Consider the following 16,187-nt stretch of genomic DNA (forward strand, 5'->3'; position numbering starts at 1 on the left):
AGAAAAATATATATTTGCTGTTTCATTGGGGAAGGAGTTTCTAAGCATAATAAGTGAGAAATCATAGAGATATAATTCCATAGATTTGTCTAAATAAAATGTAAGACTTTTTGTGAGGAACACACAAAAATTTAGAGATGTAAAACATAACAAGTTACTTCTAATATGTATGAAATTAGAATGTTAACATGTTAACTTTTATATAATATATAAAATATATATATATTTTTATAAAATATATTTATATATTTTTATAAAATATATAAAAGTCTTGTGAAAATCATTTATTTTTTTCAAGATTTTATTTATTTGAAGAAAGAGAATGAGAGAGAGAGAAAGAGAGAGAGCGAGCACGAGCAGGGGGAGGGGAAAAGGGAGAGGGAGAAGTAGGCTCCCCGCTGAGCAGGGAGCTTGGTGCGGGGCTTGAACCCAGGACCCTGGGATCCTGACCTGAGCAAAAGGCAGACGCTCAACCAACAGTCACCCAGGCGTCCCTGAAAATCATTTTTAAATGAATACTTCAATGTAAACCAAGCAAATGATGTGTAAAGCACTTCACCAAATATAACTGAAACCAAGAGTTAGGAAACATAACAAGGTAAATTCACATCTACTCATTTTTCAAGAAATACATATTTACAGGGGCTTCTGGGTGGCACAGTTGGTTAAGTATCCAACTCTTATGTCAGCTCAGGTCGTGATCTCAGAGTTGTGAGATTGAGCCCTGTGTTGGGCCCCACATGCAGCTAGGAGTCTGCTTAAGACACTCTCTCTCCCCAAATCATAAGAGACTCTTAATCATAGGAAACAAACTGAGGGTCCCTGGAGGGGGGAGGGGGTAACTGGGTGACGGGCATGAAGAAGCTCACGGGATGTGATGAGCACTGAATGTGACCTAAGACTGATGAATCACTGACCTCTACTTCTGAAACCAATAATACATTATATGTTAATTCACTGAATTTAAATAAAATTAAGGAAAAAAAGACTCTCTCTCTCTCTTTCCGCCCTTCCCCTCATGCTGCTCTCTCTAATAGATAAATCTTTAAAAAATAGATATTTATATAACATGTTCACATAATATGACATTTTTCATATCAAACTTGTAATTATGTTCTTAAACTGTAATACACAATTTTGCCTCAGGAGTTCAGAAAAAGTACTGATACGGTGATTTTGATGAGAAATTAGCAACATACTGTTGCTTATCAAAAGCCATAAAAATAATGAAAGCCTTTCACGCAGTTATTTTACCTCAAAAGATCTGTCCTAAGAAAGCATTTATGGGCAGCCCCGGGGGCTCGGTGGTTTAGCGCGACCTTCATGATCCTGGAGACCTGGGATTGAGTCCGACGTCAGGCTCCCTGAATGGGGCCTGCTTCTCCCTCTGCCTGTGTTTCTGTGTGTGTGTGTGTGTGTGTGTGTGTGTGTCATGAATAAATAAAATCTTTAAAAAAAAGCATTTAGGAAGGCAGAGGAAGATTTAGATATTAGAAAGTTGACTACTTTTTTAAAGAGGAAACGTGCTATTTAAATAACATGGAATAATCATGAATGACTATGGCATCAGGGTAGCAGGTATAAGGGACAGGAAAAATACAGTATTATAATTGCATCATAAGGAAAAATGCCCACAGTGTAATCATCAGTGGAAAAAAAAAGCTGGAATTGACATCATTAGAGTCTTTGTAATTCTTTATGTGTCACTCTATTTTCAAAACCATTTGTATGGCTTTTCTAAGACAAAGAATAACAATAAAACAAGGACCTACAAGGAGAAAAACACAAATATTTGAAGATATTTTTAAAATGTATTTTAAAAGACACACACACACACACACACACACACACACACACACACACAAATACTACCACAAATGGCATAAGGTACTACCTCTTCTAGTCATTCTGACCCCAAAAGTTCAACAGAAGCCCAGGGACTGCCGATTAACTCGTTACTTACAGCAAAAACATCATCAATTTCAAGAATAGCTTTATAAGGAAGTCAGCAGATAACTGACTCACGACCTCCCCACGGCACCCAACTGTGAAACGGCTCAGTGAGGAAATGTTCTCCTCCTGGCCGAGAATAGGCTGGTGACAGCCGCTGTGCCATGGGAAATGCTAGGCCCTCCCACAGGCCTTCGTTCAGTGGGGGGAAGATTCCAAACTGTGACCTTCTTGGTAAGAAGCAGAAGGCAGCCTGCTGGGAAAAGTGTTTCAGATCTAGTCTGGATCTTGCTCCTTTTCCTTAGCCCAGGCAGCAGGATTGCACACCCCGGACAGTGTGGTAACTCCCTAATTACAAAGGTAGATGAAAATACCAGCTGGAATACTACAGCTAAGATATTTTGAAGTAAAATATGCTATTTCTGCTCTATTAAAATTCATGGAGCATGGTACCACCATGACTCTGTGATACATTCTTAAAAGGTACATTAAAGTAATGCATTGCCTTCTCTGGAAGATGAAAGATGTGAATGCAAACATGAATAGGCAAATGTATGTATCTACAACTAGGTGATTACCCCAAGCAGAGTACCATATTTTTTTAGAAGTCGGATTAAATTTGCCATGGAAGAAACGTAATTATCAAAGAATTATATTTAGCTGATGAGAGATTATCAAAATTTATTGACTGTAAAATTAAAATACAAGTTTGGGACATTTATAAGTAAAATACTGTAATGTAACTAAAAACCTACATGTTGAAAAAATTCAGAAACCATTACTCCAATATTTCTTTGATGAAAAGTTAATGCTTTATGTTTCAAAGTTACATAACCACTTCCAGGTCAGATAATACTTTAACATATGTTGGGAAAAGTTGGGCCCTTAAAGTAAACATTTAGTATAAATATGGATATGCTATAATCTTAGAATTTATGGATGTCAGGAATGATCAAGAATCAAGTTTTATTGAAGAAATCTGACATGACAAACATTTGAGAATCTCCTTGGTATTAACTATGTAAAGAGTCAACATTTCAATTAAAACGTTCTCGGAGATTTCAGATGAAGAAAAAGATACTCCTACTGTATTGGTGGAACATATGTTTATGTCAATTTCTTACGCTAAAATTTGGTTCTTCTATTGTAAAGCTTCTCAACTTCAGAACTACTGAGATTTGGGGGCAGAGAATTCTTTATTGTGAGGGACTGTGAATTAAAGAATTAAAGAAAGTTTAGCATCATCCCTGGTCTCTAACCACGAGATGCCAATAGCATCCTCCACTCCCCCCATCCAGCCATGACAACCAAGAACGTCTCTTGATATTGCCAAATGTGGACACTGGAGCAGCAAAATCGTCTGTGGTTAAGAAACACTATTTTATATTAATGTCTGATTGATTACATATATTATTTTATTTTAAAAAATATTTTATTTATTTATTCAAGAGAAGAGAGAGAGAGAGTGAGTGTGAATGAAGGGAGGAGGAAGAGCAGAGGGAGCAGAGCAGAGGGAGTAGCAGACTCCCTGCTGAGCAGGAAACTGAAGTGAAGCTCAATCCCAGGACCCAGAGATCATGACCTGAGCCAAAGGCAGATGCTTAACCGGCTGAGCCACCCAGGTGCCCCTTAAATGTTTATAGACTTATCAAGGAGGCTGTATCTTAGAGCATTTGGTCTGCCTATTTATATGACAGAGAAACTAAGTGTTAAGAGTAGTGACAATCTGCTCATAAATCCTTAGCAGTCAAACTGAACATGTGATCAGTGCTATTTTATATTTCACACATCTTCCTGATAGAGTGTCTTCAATTTTATATATGTATTTTACACTTGTGAATAATCCTCTGCTTTGAGATTCACATTCCCATCTGTATTTTCTCATTTTATTTTCATAGTAACTTTTGTGTTTATTTTGTTCACATTAGAAAATTCTGGCCTATATGGGCTCAATGATGTTAGTTTTTTTTTTTCACATGCACAGTTAGTGTTTTATTATTTGAAGAATGGTTATGAAACATTACACTAAGTCAGGCTGAAAGGTAAAGTTTAAAATAGTTTTGTAAGGATATAACATATGATTGTTCACTCCACAAAATTTTGACCTTAGAGCTTATGATACACCTAGTTGGCAGTAGCACCCAGGTTTTTCCAAATAGTCATCATTTTTCTCTTGTCTGCATAGAGAGAGACAGGACCAAAGGACAGGACTGTAATGTAATTGAACATCTAATTCTGAATGCCGAGTTCATTCCATTACTCACTACAGTGTTCTGTTTAATACTGAGAATATTAGAACTCTCTACTGTGTCACTGGTTTCTCTTAGGCACTGAAAGAGAAAAATAAAAACTCTGCTAATTACCCTTTGTTTCACAGCACTCAAATAATAGTACAGGATTTCTCAGGCTACCTGAAGTTGTCTTATTAAATTCAATAACATATATAACCTATCTACCTCACAAAATTTCTGTGATTGCTTTAACCTCTATGTATGTCCTAGAAAGAATGAAACAGAAAAAGTCAAAAGATGAAGAGAATAGCCATGTTACTTCTCTCTCTGTTGATTTAATTTTAATACATAAGAGTGAATGGTACATGTCCAGATAGTTATCCAATTTGTTTTATATGATATAATTAAGGTTGATTTTCTATTGTTATATATATTCAAACTTTCACTTTATAAATTAAACACAATATGAGTTAAAATTTAGTCCTTATCCTACTCTACGGGAATATATTATGTTCTTATTTTGGATCAGGGAATTGTTCTAAAATATAGACAATCTATGAGAATGAAAATTTGAAAAAAAATATGTAAATTTCTTATAAAAATCAAATCTGCTTTTAAGTATACTTTATTAATGTATCTGTATTAGGGCACCTGGTGGCTCAGTCGGTTAGGCGTCTACCTCAATGAATACTTGGCTCAGATCATGATCCCAGGGTCCTGGGGTCAAGCCCTGTTTCAGGCTCCCTCTTCTCTGCCACTCTCCCCGTTTGTTCCCCCCTGCCGCCACCCCCCCCCCCCGCTCTCTGTCAAATAAAGAAAATCTTTTTAAAAATATATCTGCATTAAGTTGTCCTATTCTTATCTCAAATGCATTAAATGTCATGTTAGTGAGTATAAATTGTTATTTCCCTTTTTATCAAATAGCGGTAAGAACACTGTATGGCACTAAACATTGAATATCTCTTGCAGCCAAAATTTGATTTAACTTTTACACTGTTTTCTTCAAGGTGATCATTCTCTGATGACTATAACTTACCTCCTCTCGATGCTCATCTCCTGACCGCTGGATATACCACTTAATAGATGCTTGTTGGGATTTAGGTATACATTCCAGAAAGGTTGAATTAAATTCAATGCCAAAAATCACCTTTTCATCAGCAGTTTCATGACTAATGCCTGGAAAGCAAACATGGAATAGGAGATTAACCTTGACCTTATTTTAAAAGCAATGGGAAAATAGACTGATTTAGAACAGATGCTATGGGAGAAAGATTCGTACACCTTATTAAAGAGAAAGGAAATTCATGTGATAATATTGTTACCTAAGAGTCAAATATTATCTAATAGATTGATTTTTAAAACTCTATCCCTGCATTGCAATTTTCCCTCTTTCATGAATATTTGCAACTGTTTTTTTAAAAAAAGAATTCTTAAGACCTAACTCTAAACATTGAATCTCTTTATCTGAGCGAGACGGAATAAAACCATAGTATCTTTTAATGCTTTACACTTTTTAATTTGTATAAAATTTAAAAAGAGGGATACTTAAGCCCAACATGCATTTGCTATAAGATAGTTAATGGGATGCTAAAGCAACAGTGTTTCAGACACCTTATTCTTGTAAATCAACTGCACCATCTGAAATACATTCCATCCAGAGTAGCCAAAGGCTGTGTCCCATGTGTGATCTTAGATCTGTAGCTCAAATTTGATCAAATAAAAAATGACGGCTGCTCAGTCTGGCTCAAACATGCACTTTTTCATCATATATTCAGATGTCTCAATTCTGCAGATGGGCCTACTTAGCATTTTAGGCATAAACTAAGGGTAAGGCGTAAGGGACCTCTGTGAATCCTAAATATAAGCACACAAAATTATCAGCAAATGGCATGAATGCACATTTATTCAATAGTTAGACTTTCCTTTGAAGAAACTTCTTTTGAACTTGTTTGTACTTTACCAACAATGATTAAGTCCAGCGTGCTGACACCATTATGAATTAACCTCATCTAACCTTCAAAATGTGTGGATTCCATTTGAAACTTGTAATATATCCACTACCCCTGCAATTCCATTGATTATATCTATGGTTTTCACAGTTAATAAATTCCTAATGCACAGAAAGATCACCAGTGCCAATCATGGAAGAGAAAGACAGGCATCATTTCATAGCAACGGATGCCATTTTCCTAAGCAAAAGAAGTTCATGAACAAAGCCGGGAGGTTGCAGGCTGATTGTCAGGTGATGGGGCAAGGGCTGGGGAGAAACTTAATTAGACTGATTCAACCAAAGAACTGGTCGAGTTAGGAAAAGATAAATTAGCGAAGGCAACTGGAAAAATGAAACAGCTGATTGTACGAAATCTTTTTAAAATCAGGAAAAACAATGACCCTTTGACACAAAGTCATCAATATGTCAGTTTGACAGGAAATGAATTTATTGTTGTTACCAGTAATCTCTGTTTTATTTCTGACTTTTAAAAAATTCCTATTTTAAACAATCTCATTTATAATTGCATCAACAAGAATGAATACTTGGGAATTTTTTTAAGAGAATACTTAGGAATTAATTTAACTAAGGAGGTGAAGCACCTGGACACGAAGAACTATAAGGTATTAATGAAAGAAGTGTAATAAGGCACAAGTAAATGGAAAGATATCCCCTTGCTCATGGATTAAGAGTTCACATTGTCAAATGTCCACACTACTCAAAGCGATCAATGCCATCACAGTCAAAATTCCAATGAAAATTTTCACAGAAAAGTAAACAATCTTAAAATTTGTATGGAACCATAAAAAATCTCTGAATAGCCAAAGCAATCTTTAAGAAAGGACAACAAAACTGGAGGCATCATGCTCCCAATTTCAAACCATATTACAAAACTATAGTAATTAAAACAGTATGATTTGGCATAAAAATAGACACAGATCAATAGAACAGAATGGAGAGCTCAGGAATAAACCCACGTGCAGGTACTACATTATTTTACAACTCATGAGTTGATAATATACAAGAGGGAAAGGATGGTCTCTTCCATAAATGGTGTTGGGAAAACTGACAACCACGTGTCAAAAAATGAAACTAGACCACTGTCTTAACACCAGACACAGAAATTAACTCAAAATAGATTAAAGTCCTAAATGTGAGACTTGAAACCACAAAATTCTTAGAAGAAAACATAGGCAGTAAGCTCCTTGACATTGATCTTACTGATGATTTTTTAAATTTCATGCCAGGGAGCAAGTAACACAAAAATAAACAAGTTGGACTATATCAAGCCAAAAAGCTTTTGTACAGCAAAGAACGTCATCAACAAAATGAAATATCAACTTACCAAGTAGGAGAAAATATTTGCAAATTATATATCTGATAAGGGCTTAATATCTAAAATATATAAGCAACTCATACAACTCAATAACTAAACTCCCCAAATTATCCAATTTTAAAATGATCATAAGAACCTAAGAAACATTCTTCCAAAGAAAACAGAATAGATGGCCAACAGGTACATGAAAAGACGCTCAACATCATTCATCATCAGGGAAATGCAAATCAAAACCACAGTGACATATCACCTCATATCTGTCAGAATGGCTATTGTCTGAAAGACAAGAAATAACAAGTGTTAGTGAGGATGTGGAGAAAAGGAAACACTTGTGCACTGTTGATGGGAGTGTAAATTATTGCACCCACTATGGAAAACAGTACAGAAGTTTCTAAAAAAATTATAAATGTAACTAACATATGATCTGGCAATTCCACTTCTGGGTATTTACTTGAAAAAAATTAAAATAAAAACACTAACTCAGAATGATATATCACCCCATGTACATTCCAGCATTATTTACAATAGCCAAGATATGAAAACAACAGTGGGTGTCCATCAAAGGATGAATGGATAAAGAAGATATGGCATATAGCTACACAATGGAGTATTTCTCAGTCATAAAAAAGAAGAAAATCTTGCCATTTGTGACAACATGGATGGGTCTTCAGGACATTATGCTAAGTCAAGTAAGTCAGAGAGGCAAATACCACATGATCTCACTTATATGTGGTATCTTTAAAAAGGAAAAGAATGAGCTCATAAATACAGAGAACAGATTGGTGGATGCCAGAGGTGGGAGGTGGAAGGTGGGTAAAGTGTGTGAAGGGGATCAAAAGATATAAACTTTTGCTATAAAATAAATGAGTCCTGGTATCTGAACGTTGCCAAGAGAAGTTCTCATGTTGAGAAAACAATGTTTTGTAACCATATGTGGTGATGGATGCTAACCAGACCTATTGTGGTGATTGTTTCCCATGTATGCAAATATTAAATCATTATTGTTGTGTACTTGAAACCAATATAATGTTATATGTCAAATTATAACTTAATAAAACAATTCCTTCAGATTACAAATACTTTAGTTTGTAAATACCCTCATAATTGCTACTTTAATTCCTATAGTTGATTCTCAGTCTCTGGCTTCTATACAAGTGTCAATTCCTTCTATTTTTTTTTAAATGATTTTTCTTAGAAATATGAAATAATTCCTTATAATCTACAGGAAAAACAAACACTCACAAACTTAGCCCAACCTATGTGAGGTCTTTTTCTGATTTTTATTGTCGCTGCTTCATCTACTTTAAAATTTCTTTCCCCTACAGGGCAGCTAGAAGCTAAGTATCCTCCTCTTTAGCCACGCATTCCGCAAACATTATTCTGTGCCTACAATACAATGTACATTCCAGAGACAGAGACAAAGTCATCAAGTGAATGAATTAAGTAAAGAATATAGTATTTGGCAGTGTTATGCACTACATGTAAAACTAAGGCAGATTAGAGAATAAGAGGTAAAATGAGGAGAAATGTATTTCAGTGAGGATGGTCAGAAAAGGTGTCTTTGAGAAATTAACTTTTGAAAAAAGATTTTGTTTATTTATTTGAGAGTGAGTGAGTGCACAAACTGAGGAAGAGGCAGAGGGAGGGGGAAAAGCAGGCCTGGGGCTCCATCCCAGGACCCGGGGATCATGACCAGAGCAGAAGGCAGACACCCAACAGACTGCGGCACCCTGGCGCCCCAGAAATTAATATTTTATTTTATTTTTAAATATTTTACTTATTTATTCATGAGAGACCTAGACAGAGGGGGAGACATAGGCAGAGACAGAAGCAGGCTCCTTGCAGGGAGCCGGACCTGGTACTCGATCCCAGGACCCTGGGGTCATGCCCTGGGCCAAGGCAGATGCTCAACTGCTGAGCCCCCCAGGCGTCCCCAGAAATTAACATTTTAAAGATACATTTAAATAATGTGAAGATGGAGCTACGTGGACACTTGAAGGGAAGAGTTCTTTAGGTACAGAGGAAATAAATGCAAGCCTACCTGCAGCAGGAACCAGCCTGGGGCTTTAGAACAAGAGGAAGCCAGTGAGTGAGCCAGGTTACAGCGACGTGAGAGAGGGTCAGAGCATGCATCGGGACTAGATCAAGTAGAGTCTGTAGGCCACGGTAGATGCTATGGACTTTTTTCCTAATTGTTCTAAGAAGCTAGCAAAAGATTCTGAGCAAAGGGAATGGTGTAATCTGGTTGAACTTTTTGAAAGGTTACCCTGGGTACCAAGTGGATAGAGATGGGCCAGGGGCAAGTCTGGAAGCAGGAGAACCAGATAAACAGCTCCGGAACGGGGATGGTGGTGCTGGTTGAGAGGGCGTATATGGAGGTAATAAGAAGTAGGAGCAGTTGTGGCCATAGAGCCATCAGGACTTATTGGGAGGTTGGTACTAGGATGTGAAAGAAGGAGGAAAATAAAAAGATGATGCCTAGCTGCTTTTTTCTCCCCCCTAAGCAGTTGGGTAAATGGGCGTGCTATGTATTAATATGGGAAAGCCTGTAGAACAATGGAGTTTAGGAGAGAGCACAAATTCTTTCTCAGATATAATTTGGGATGCTTACTAGGCATCTAAGAGGAGCTCTTGTATGGGCATGCAAGTCATACAAGTCTGGCCCACAGGAGCAGGTTTAGGACTGGATTCAGAATTTAGGAGCCAATTGCCTCTAATCATATTGGCATTGATGATGTTAGGCAGCGAAGAGGCAGAGATTTTATGTTTAGATGACGGGATGAAAAGGAAAGTTTGAGAACATTTGGAAGGAGCAGCCTGTAAAGTAAGAGGAAAACCAGAAGGATGTGTGGGCCATGAAGCCCAACGGTGCTGAGACACCATCTCTTCAAAAACAAAAAGCCCTGATACGTAGAGCTTGCCCATTTTCCTGGGGTAAAAACTCCACCTATGGCTGAAATCGAGCCACAGATGGTTCAAAAGCAGCTCACAAAATTCCTAAATAATAAGCAATCAGCTCTCATGGGACCCGAAGAATTGGCTCTAGCACGTCACTGCGTGGAAGTCAAACGAAGAATGTGTTTTGAGGAGGAGGGAGTTAGACATTAAGTAAATCATGAGAGCTGAAAACTGGCCATTGGATCTGGCAAGGAGGAAATTCTGGGCACCTTGATAAAAAATGGATTGGGGGCAGTGAGGATGACGACGAGCAAAAAGTGGGCGTGGTGGGTGGTGGCAGGAACAGGATACGGTGAGACACCATCTCCACCCTCAGCAGGAACTATGTTTTGTGTCACTTTCTTTTTTTTTTTTTTTAAAGATTTTTTTATTTATTCATAGAGACAGAGAGAGAGAGGCAGAGACACAGGCAGAGGGAGAAGCAGGCATCATACAGAGAGCCTGACGTGGGACTCGATCCAGGGTCTCCAGGATCATGCCCTGGGCCGCAGGCGGCGCTAAACCCCTGCACCACCGGGGCTGCCCTTGTGTCACTTTCTTTACAACACTTACCACTATCTGACATAGAATCTATCTCACTTGTTTTTAAGTGTACTGCCTGCTTCCTCCCTAACACAGCCTGAACAAAAGTTCCACGGATGCGTGGGCTGTTCTCTTTCTTCCTCACGGTGTATCCTCAATACCTATAATGGTTCCTGACCAAGCTCACGTGCTCGAATGAAAACCATATCCACAGCAGCACATGGTCACGACTGGAGACGTCATGAGCGACACACTGGACACGACAGGGAGTCACCCAGGCCTTAGAATAGGAAGTCCAACATACTATTGGACCAGAGCTTATTTTTCAGAAGAATGGAATTATGAATTATAAATAATTGTTTTGTTTTTAACCTGTAAAACTTCTGGGCCTCCTGTTAACTATGAAACTTGGGTTGTCTATTCACAGCTGAGGTGGTCCCTACCAACGTGATGAAGGCAGGGCAGTTTCCTTCCTCCAACTGTGTGGGTGTGCGTGTGCATGTGTGTATATTTTCTATATGAAGGGAGAGCTTGGGAGTGGAAAGTAACCAAAGTTTTGGAATATATACTCTGGGTATATACTCTTATAGATTGTTCTTTCTCTGTGATCCAACTCTCTCAACAGAATCCTCTCTATTCTCCACTCTGTCCCGTTCATACTCAGGCTCTCAAGATCTTTCATGAAATTTTCTCTGCACAATAGAGCCTCTGGTGATCGCTCTCTTTGTTAAACTCCCATATCACTAATTGTGCCTTATGACATCTCCCCAAAGGATCCCAAGCTCTCTAAGGAGTTTCTTTGTCCCAGAATGTACTCAGGACAATTACATACACATGGAAGTCACCTCATAAACATTTATTGATTGAATGAAACCATGAATTGATAACATGAATTCAAATAAAGCATAACAAGTACCTACAGTCTCTTTAGACTTTTCTAGGAGAGTCTCCAACTTTACCCTAAATGTCCATATGTTTTGGACTATATCCTGTTTTATCTTTATTAGCGGTTTTTAAACTTTACAAGGATGGATAAGGCAGTAAAAAGCACCCAAAAAAGGACAGGAATTTTAAAAGACATATGAAACAAATAATGATATAACAAAGGATTATTCACTTAGGCATGTAGATGGGGGGTCAATTTATAAAATCTCCTGTTGCTTTTTCAGAACATAAGCATTATATAAAATAAGAGCTTCCTATATAATAGATATTTCAAGTCATATAATAAAAAGACACACAAAGAGTAGGCTTAAAATTTTAAATGGGAGAAAAGCATATGAAGCCTGTACTTACTGTCTTCTATGTCCCAGCACTGCGTGATTGGGTCTCCATATTTCACATCTTGCCGTCTAGCTCGCCTATGGAAAAGAGATTAAATGGCAAAGAAGGTTGAGCATGATAGCCGGAATATATAAGGTCTGCATCTAACACTAATAACAGTGGCGGAAGCAGAACTATGTTTGTCTTACTGCTCAGCTTAAATGCTGAACAATATTCCCATCACTCTAACATCAATTCAAACACTACTAGCAAAAGAGTCCTAACAGAGTGAATCCTGCTTTGGAAATAAGTTGAGTTGAATTTTACTCAACTCCTCTGACTCTTGATAAATTATTCAACAGTCAACAGGTTGACTGTAAATATAATTCAGGTTTGAGATACATCCAATGGGGACAACTCTCCCTCTCCTCTTTTTTTTCAATCAGTCAATGGGAAAGTAATAAGATATGAAAGAGCTTTACTTTGTGGGTAGGAAAGTAAACACAAATGCCCAATTCCTTACCATATGAAGATGCATATTACATAGATTTGATTAAGCAATAAATTAAATATTGTCAACTCAAATGGGAGTACAGGTTTGACATGATATAAATGGCTCGAAGGAACTCTTATCTGCTGACAGGTTGTTCACACTGTTCTTCCGAGAGTAGAGGCAATGATCATAATAAATAATTCTGTTGGGCATTATTGTCACATATTTTCCTTTAGAGAAAATAGTAGCTATTGCATAAAAAAAGAAGAAACTGCTACATCAAAGTTAAAGTAGTCTTAAAACTCTTGCAGCGTATTTTCATTGGCTTTGGCTATCATATGTTGCTGCGTCGGCAACTATAAAGTCACAGTAAACTCTGCAATATCCAGGGTGTTCCTTAAGGGCATTGCTGACCAGGTGATAACCCCGTACAAGTTTCATCTATCATACACATTTTTGGCTCACATGCACGTTATGTTAAGGTAAGGGAAAATATCACAGCGGCATGTCTGTAAGATCAGAGATACAGTCTTGGGAAATATAAGAAGAAAAATTATGATGGTATAAGGCACATAAGATCAAGAATGTTTCTAAATCTTGGCTTCTTAAGAAACAGGGTCAATTCATCAAACTGAAGGTTCATTACCAACTAATGAGCACTCTTGTTTTTTAGCTTCTAGAAAAAAAAATATATTCCCCAAGGACTCACTCTGATAAGTATATCCCAAGCCAAAAACTGTAACAAAATATTGATGTTTTTTACTTTCGACTTGTAATAATGGTATCTCTCCGTTCACAGCTAATGCAGACATTTCAAGGAATATAAAACGTCTCCCAGTTCTAAGCAGTATCTTCTGTGGTATTATATATTCAATCTGTGACTCCTGGAATTTGAAATTTGACTGATTTGTCAAACAAGAAACAAGTGTGTATGCTCTAGTGTAACTCATTTGTTATCACTGAATTTTGTTAATTTAGACCTAAAGATTAAAAACAAATCCCATATACAATTTGCTGATATTTTACCTAGAGGAAAAATACACTTTGAACAATACTATAGAATACATTTAAAAAATTATTATCATAATATATTTAGCCAGCATCAGTCATGTTGATGGCATTCAGGTTCTTTCTAATAATTTTGCTTTTGCAAACAGTACTGAAACGATCAGTGCTTAAATGACTTTGTGGTGCTTGTGTCCATGTGTGCCTAGAATAAATTTCTAGCTGGGTATCATTGGCTCGAAATAGCATGATTTTTAAGAGCAATGAACATAAAGCAATGAACAACAAACAGCAGGGCAATGTTGGCAGAAGCTGACCAAGTTAGAGTTATTGTAGTAAAAATAAAATCGTACCAAGTCACTGAGATGTGCTGTGAGCTGTGTGTAATCCACACTTCTACAAACACACATACTTGTATATTATTTGCAAAACAGTAAGGCTAAGTATATACATATTTTAAAATAAGGGAAGAAGGGAGGAATGTAAGCAAGGGGAACGTGGTCAAGAAAGACCTTTAATGGTGTTTAACGTAGATCAAGGAAAAGAATATACACAATTTCTCAGCACTTTTAAAGTTCCACATTTCAGAATATCAGAACACTATTATATCTTCCTTCAACACTGAGTTTCATGCAGAAGTGTTAAACAACATCTAATTTTAATATTCTTGCCACAGACTACGTTTGCTATATATTTTCTCTTTAAACCAGAAGACAGGTATTCATGTGACATATTCACTGTGTAGAAAAGCCGGCTTCCCCTGAGCTCGACGTGCCTCTTACCTCTTTGAAGTGGGTGCGTACCTAGAGCATGCATTTCCGTCCCAGGCACAGTAGGGGTCTCTGGCCAGACAACAGTCTGCACAGGCTTTCCCATAAGTGTCGCATCTGTGCAAGGAGAGCTGAACCAATCCATCTCGGGAGCCAATGTACAATTGTTGCTACAAATCAGGCAAAACAAATGAATTGGAAGCATCTTTCAGACTAGTCTTAGGAACTTCCCTTTCTTGAAAACCACACCACAGCCCTAAATCTGCCTCCTCGGGTGTCCCTAGTCCAGCACATGAGCACTTGTGTAGAAACAGAACACAGAGTAAGATAAGTCAGGCACTTCCACTCCTGGCAGGACGGTGGTTTGATGATGTTGACGCTGAAATGGGCAGCATTCTAGGGCTAGAATAACCTTGGCAGTAATTTAAGAAGGTCAAGAACCAGCTGTTAGACTGAGGAATTAAGACGTCAAATTCTTTCCCAATGGTGGAAAATCTGTGTTAGTAGATTATATTAAGCACAGATGCTATAGGCAACGTGGATGGGCCCCCTCTGCTGCGGTTCTTACACGAGAGATGACTGAACAGGGATTTACCCGACTTTCTTGTGGTTTGAACCATTTCATTTGCTAATGAAATATTTACTGACCCCTGAAGGAAAATGGGTTATAAGATGGGATGCCTGGGTGCCTCAGTGGTTGAGCCTCTGTCTTTGGCTCACGTTGTGACCCTGGGGTCCTGGGTCCACTCCCACATCGGGCTCCCCACAGGGAGCCTGCTTCTCCCTCTGCCTGTGTCTCTGCCTCTCTGTGTGTCTCTCATGAATAAATAAATAAAATCTTTTAAAAAATGGGTTAAAGGAGGGAGAGAAAATATTGGGGATCACTTGTGAAGAAAGTATTAAGGAGGCTTGGAAGATGCCACATCTCTAAGGGAAGGTTTCAGGATACTACGACACTTGGCACACACAGTCCCATCCTGAAAAGAAGTCCTGAGAGTAATGCCTTGCTCTCTAGCTGCATTTCCTCGAGGGAATATGTTGGAGGAGGCGGGAGAGGGGTGATGCAGCTGGAGAAGCCAGAGTCTGTGCCTTCGGGGAACTCCGGGTAAATGCTACTGGACCATATCAAACATTGAACAAAGGAGGGAGATCTGACAAAGAAATATTGACACAAACAACATGCATATCCTGGGCCCGTACAGATCAGTCTTCTCCCTCTCTGGCCCATTAAAATGTCATTAGGACTTCCTGGCTGCTGAGCGCAATGCATCCTGCTGAACACTTGTTTTACTTCAATTCCCCGTAGGGTTTGACACCAAGAACGAACCCTCCTTGAAACTCTTCACTTTTCCTCATTCTCCTTCTTCAGTTCTGCCCGAGGCTCTGATCCACTTTGATGATTCCTTTCTTTGCATTCAATGTTAGGTGTTCCCTCTTCTCTATCCTCATTTCTTCACCTTTCTTGGTGTACAAAGTCAGTGGCCATCCTAAAGTGGACGTCCTGATTGCTCTAAATCTAGCCCTGCTCCCCTGCCTCGCTGAGAGGCAGCTCCCCAGTCCCCCCGGGACACAAAGGGGGCAGTTCTCCCTCAGTCAGCCACCGTCTCCTTCCCATTCCCTTACATCCAACTCTCCACCTCCCCTTCTTCCTTCTCACTGGTTCTGCCAT

The 16,187-nt window shown here is 38.3% G+C and overlaps 1 protein-coding gene across 7 annotated transcripts in view; it reads right to left on the reverse strand.

Annotated features, from left to right (window-relative positions):
* The window catches only part of SEMA3D (semaphorin 3D), a 216,974-nt gene that overhangs the window by 17,573 nt on the left and 183,214 nt on the right, over positions 1-16,187 (reverse strand). For 6 of the 7 annotated variants that reach the window (XM_035701533.2, XM_025449289.3, XM_035701532.2 and 3 more), the window contains 3 exons: positions 14,531-14,688; positions 12,284-12,348; positions 5,218-5,357 (listed from right to left, as the gene is read on the reverse strand). In XM_035701533.2, coding sequence (XP_035557426.1) covers positions 5,218-5,357; positions 12,284-12,348; positions 14,531-14,688 — 363 coding nt within the window. The remainder of the gene's footprint in view (positions 1-5,217; positions 5,358-12,283; positions 12,349-14,530; positions 14,689-16,187) is intronic. The other variant, XM_025449288.3, reaches the window with a different exon arrangement.

The sequence above is a fragment of the Canis lupus genome, chromosome 18 (assembly GCF_003254725.2).
Source record: "Canis lupus dingo isolate Sandy chromosome 18, ASM325472v2, whole genome shotgun sequence".
Lineage (NCBI taxonomy): Eukaryota > Metazoa > Chordata > Mammalia > Carnivora > Canidae > Canis > Canis lupus.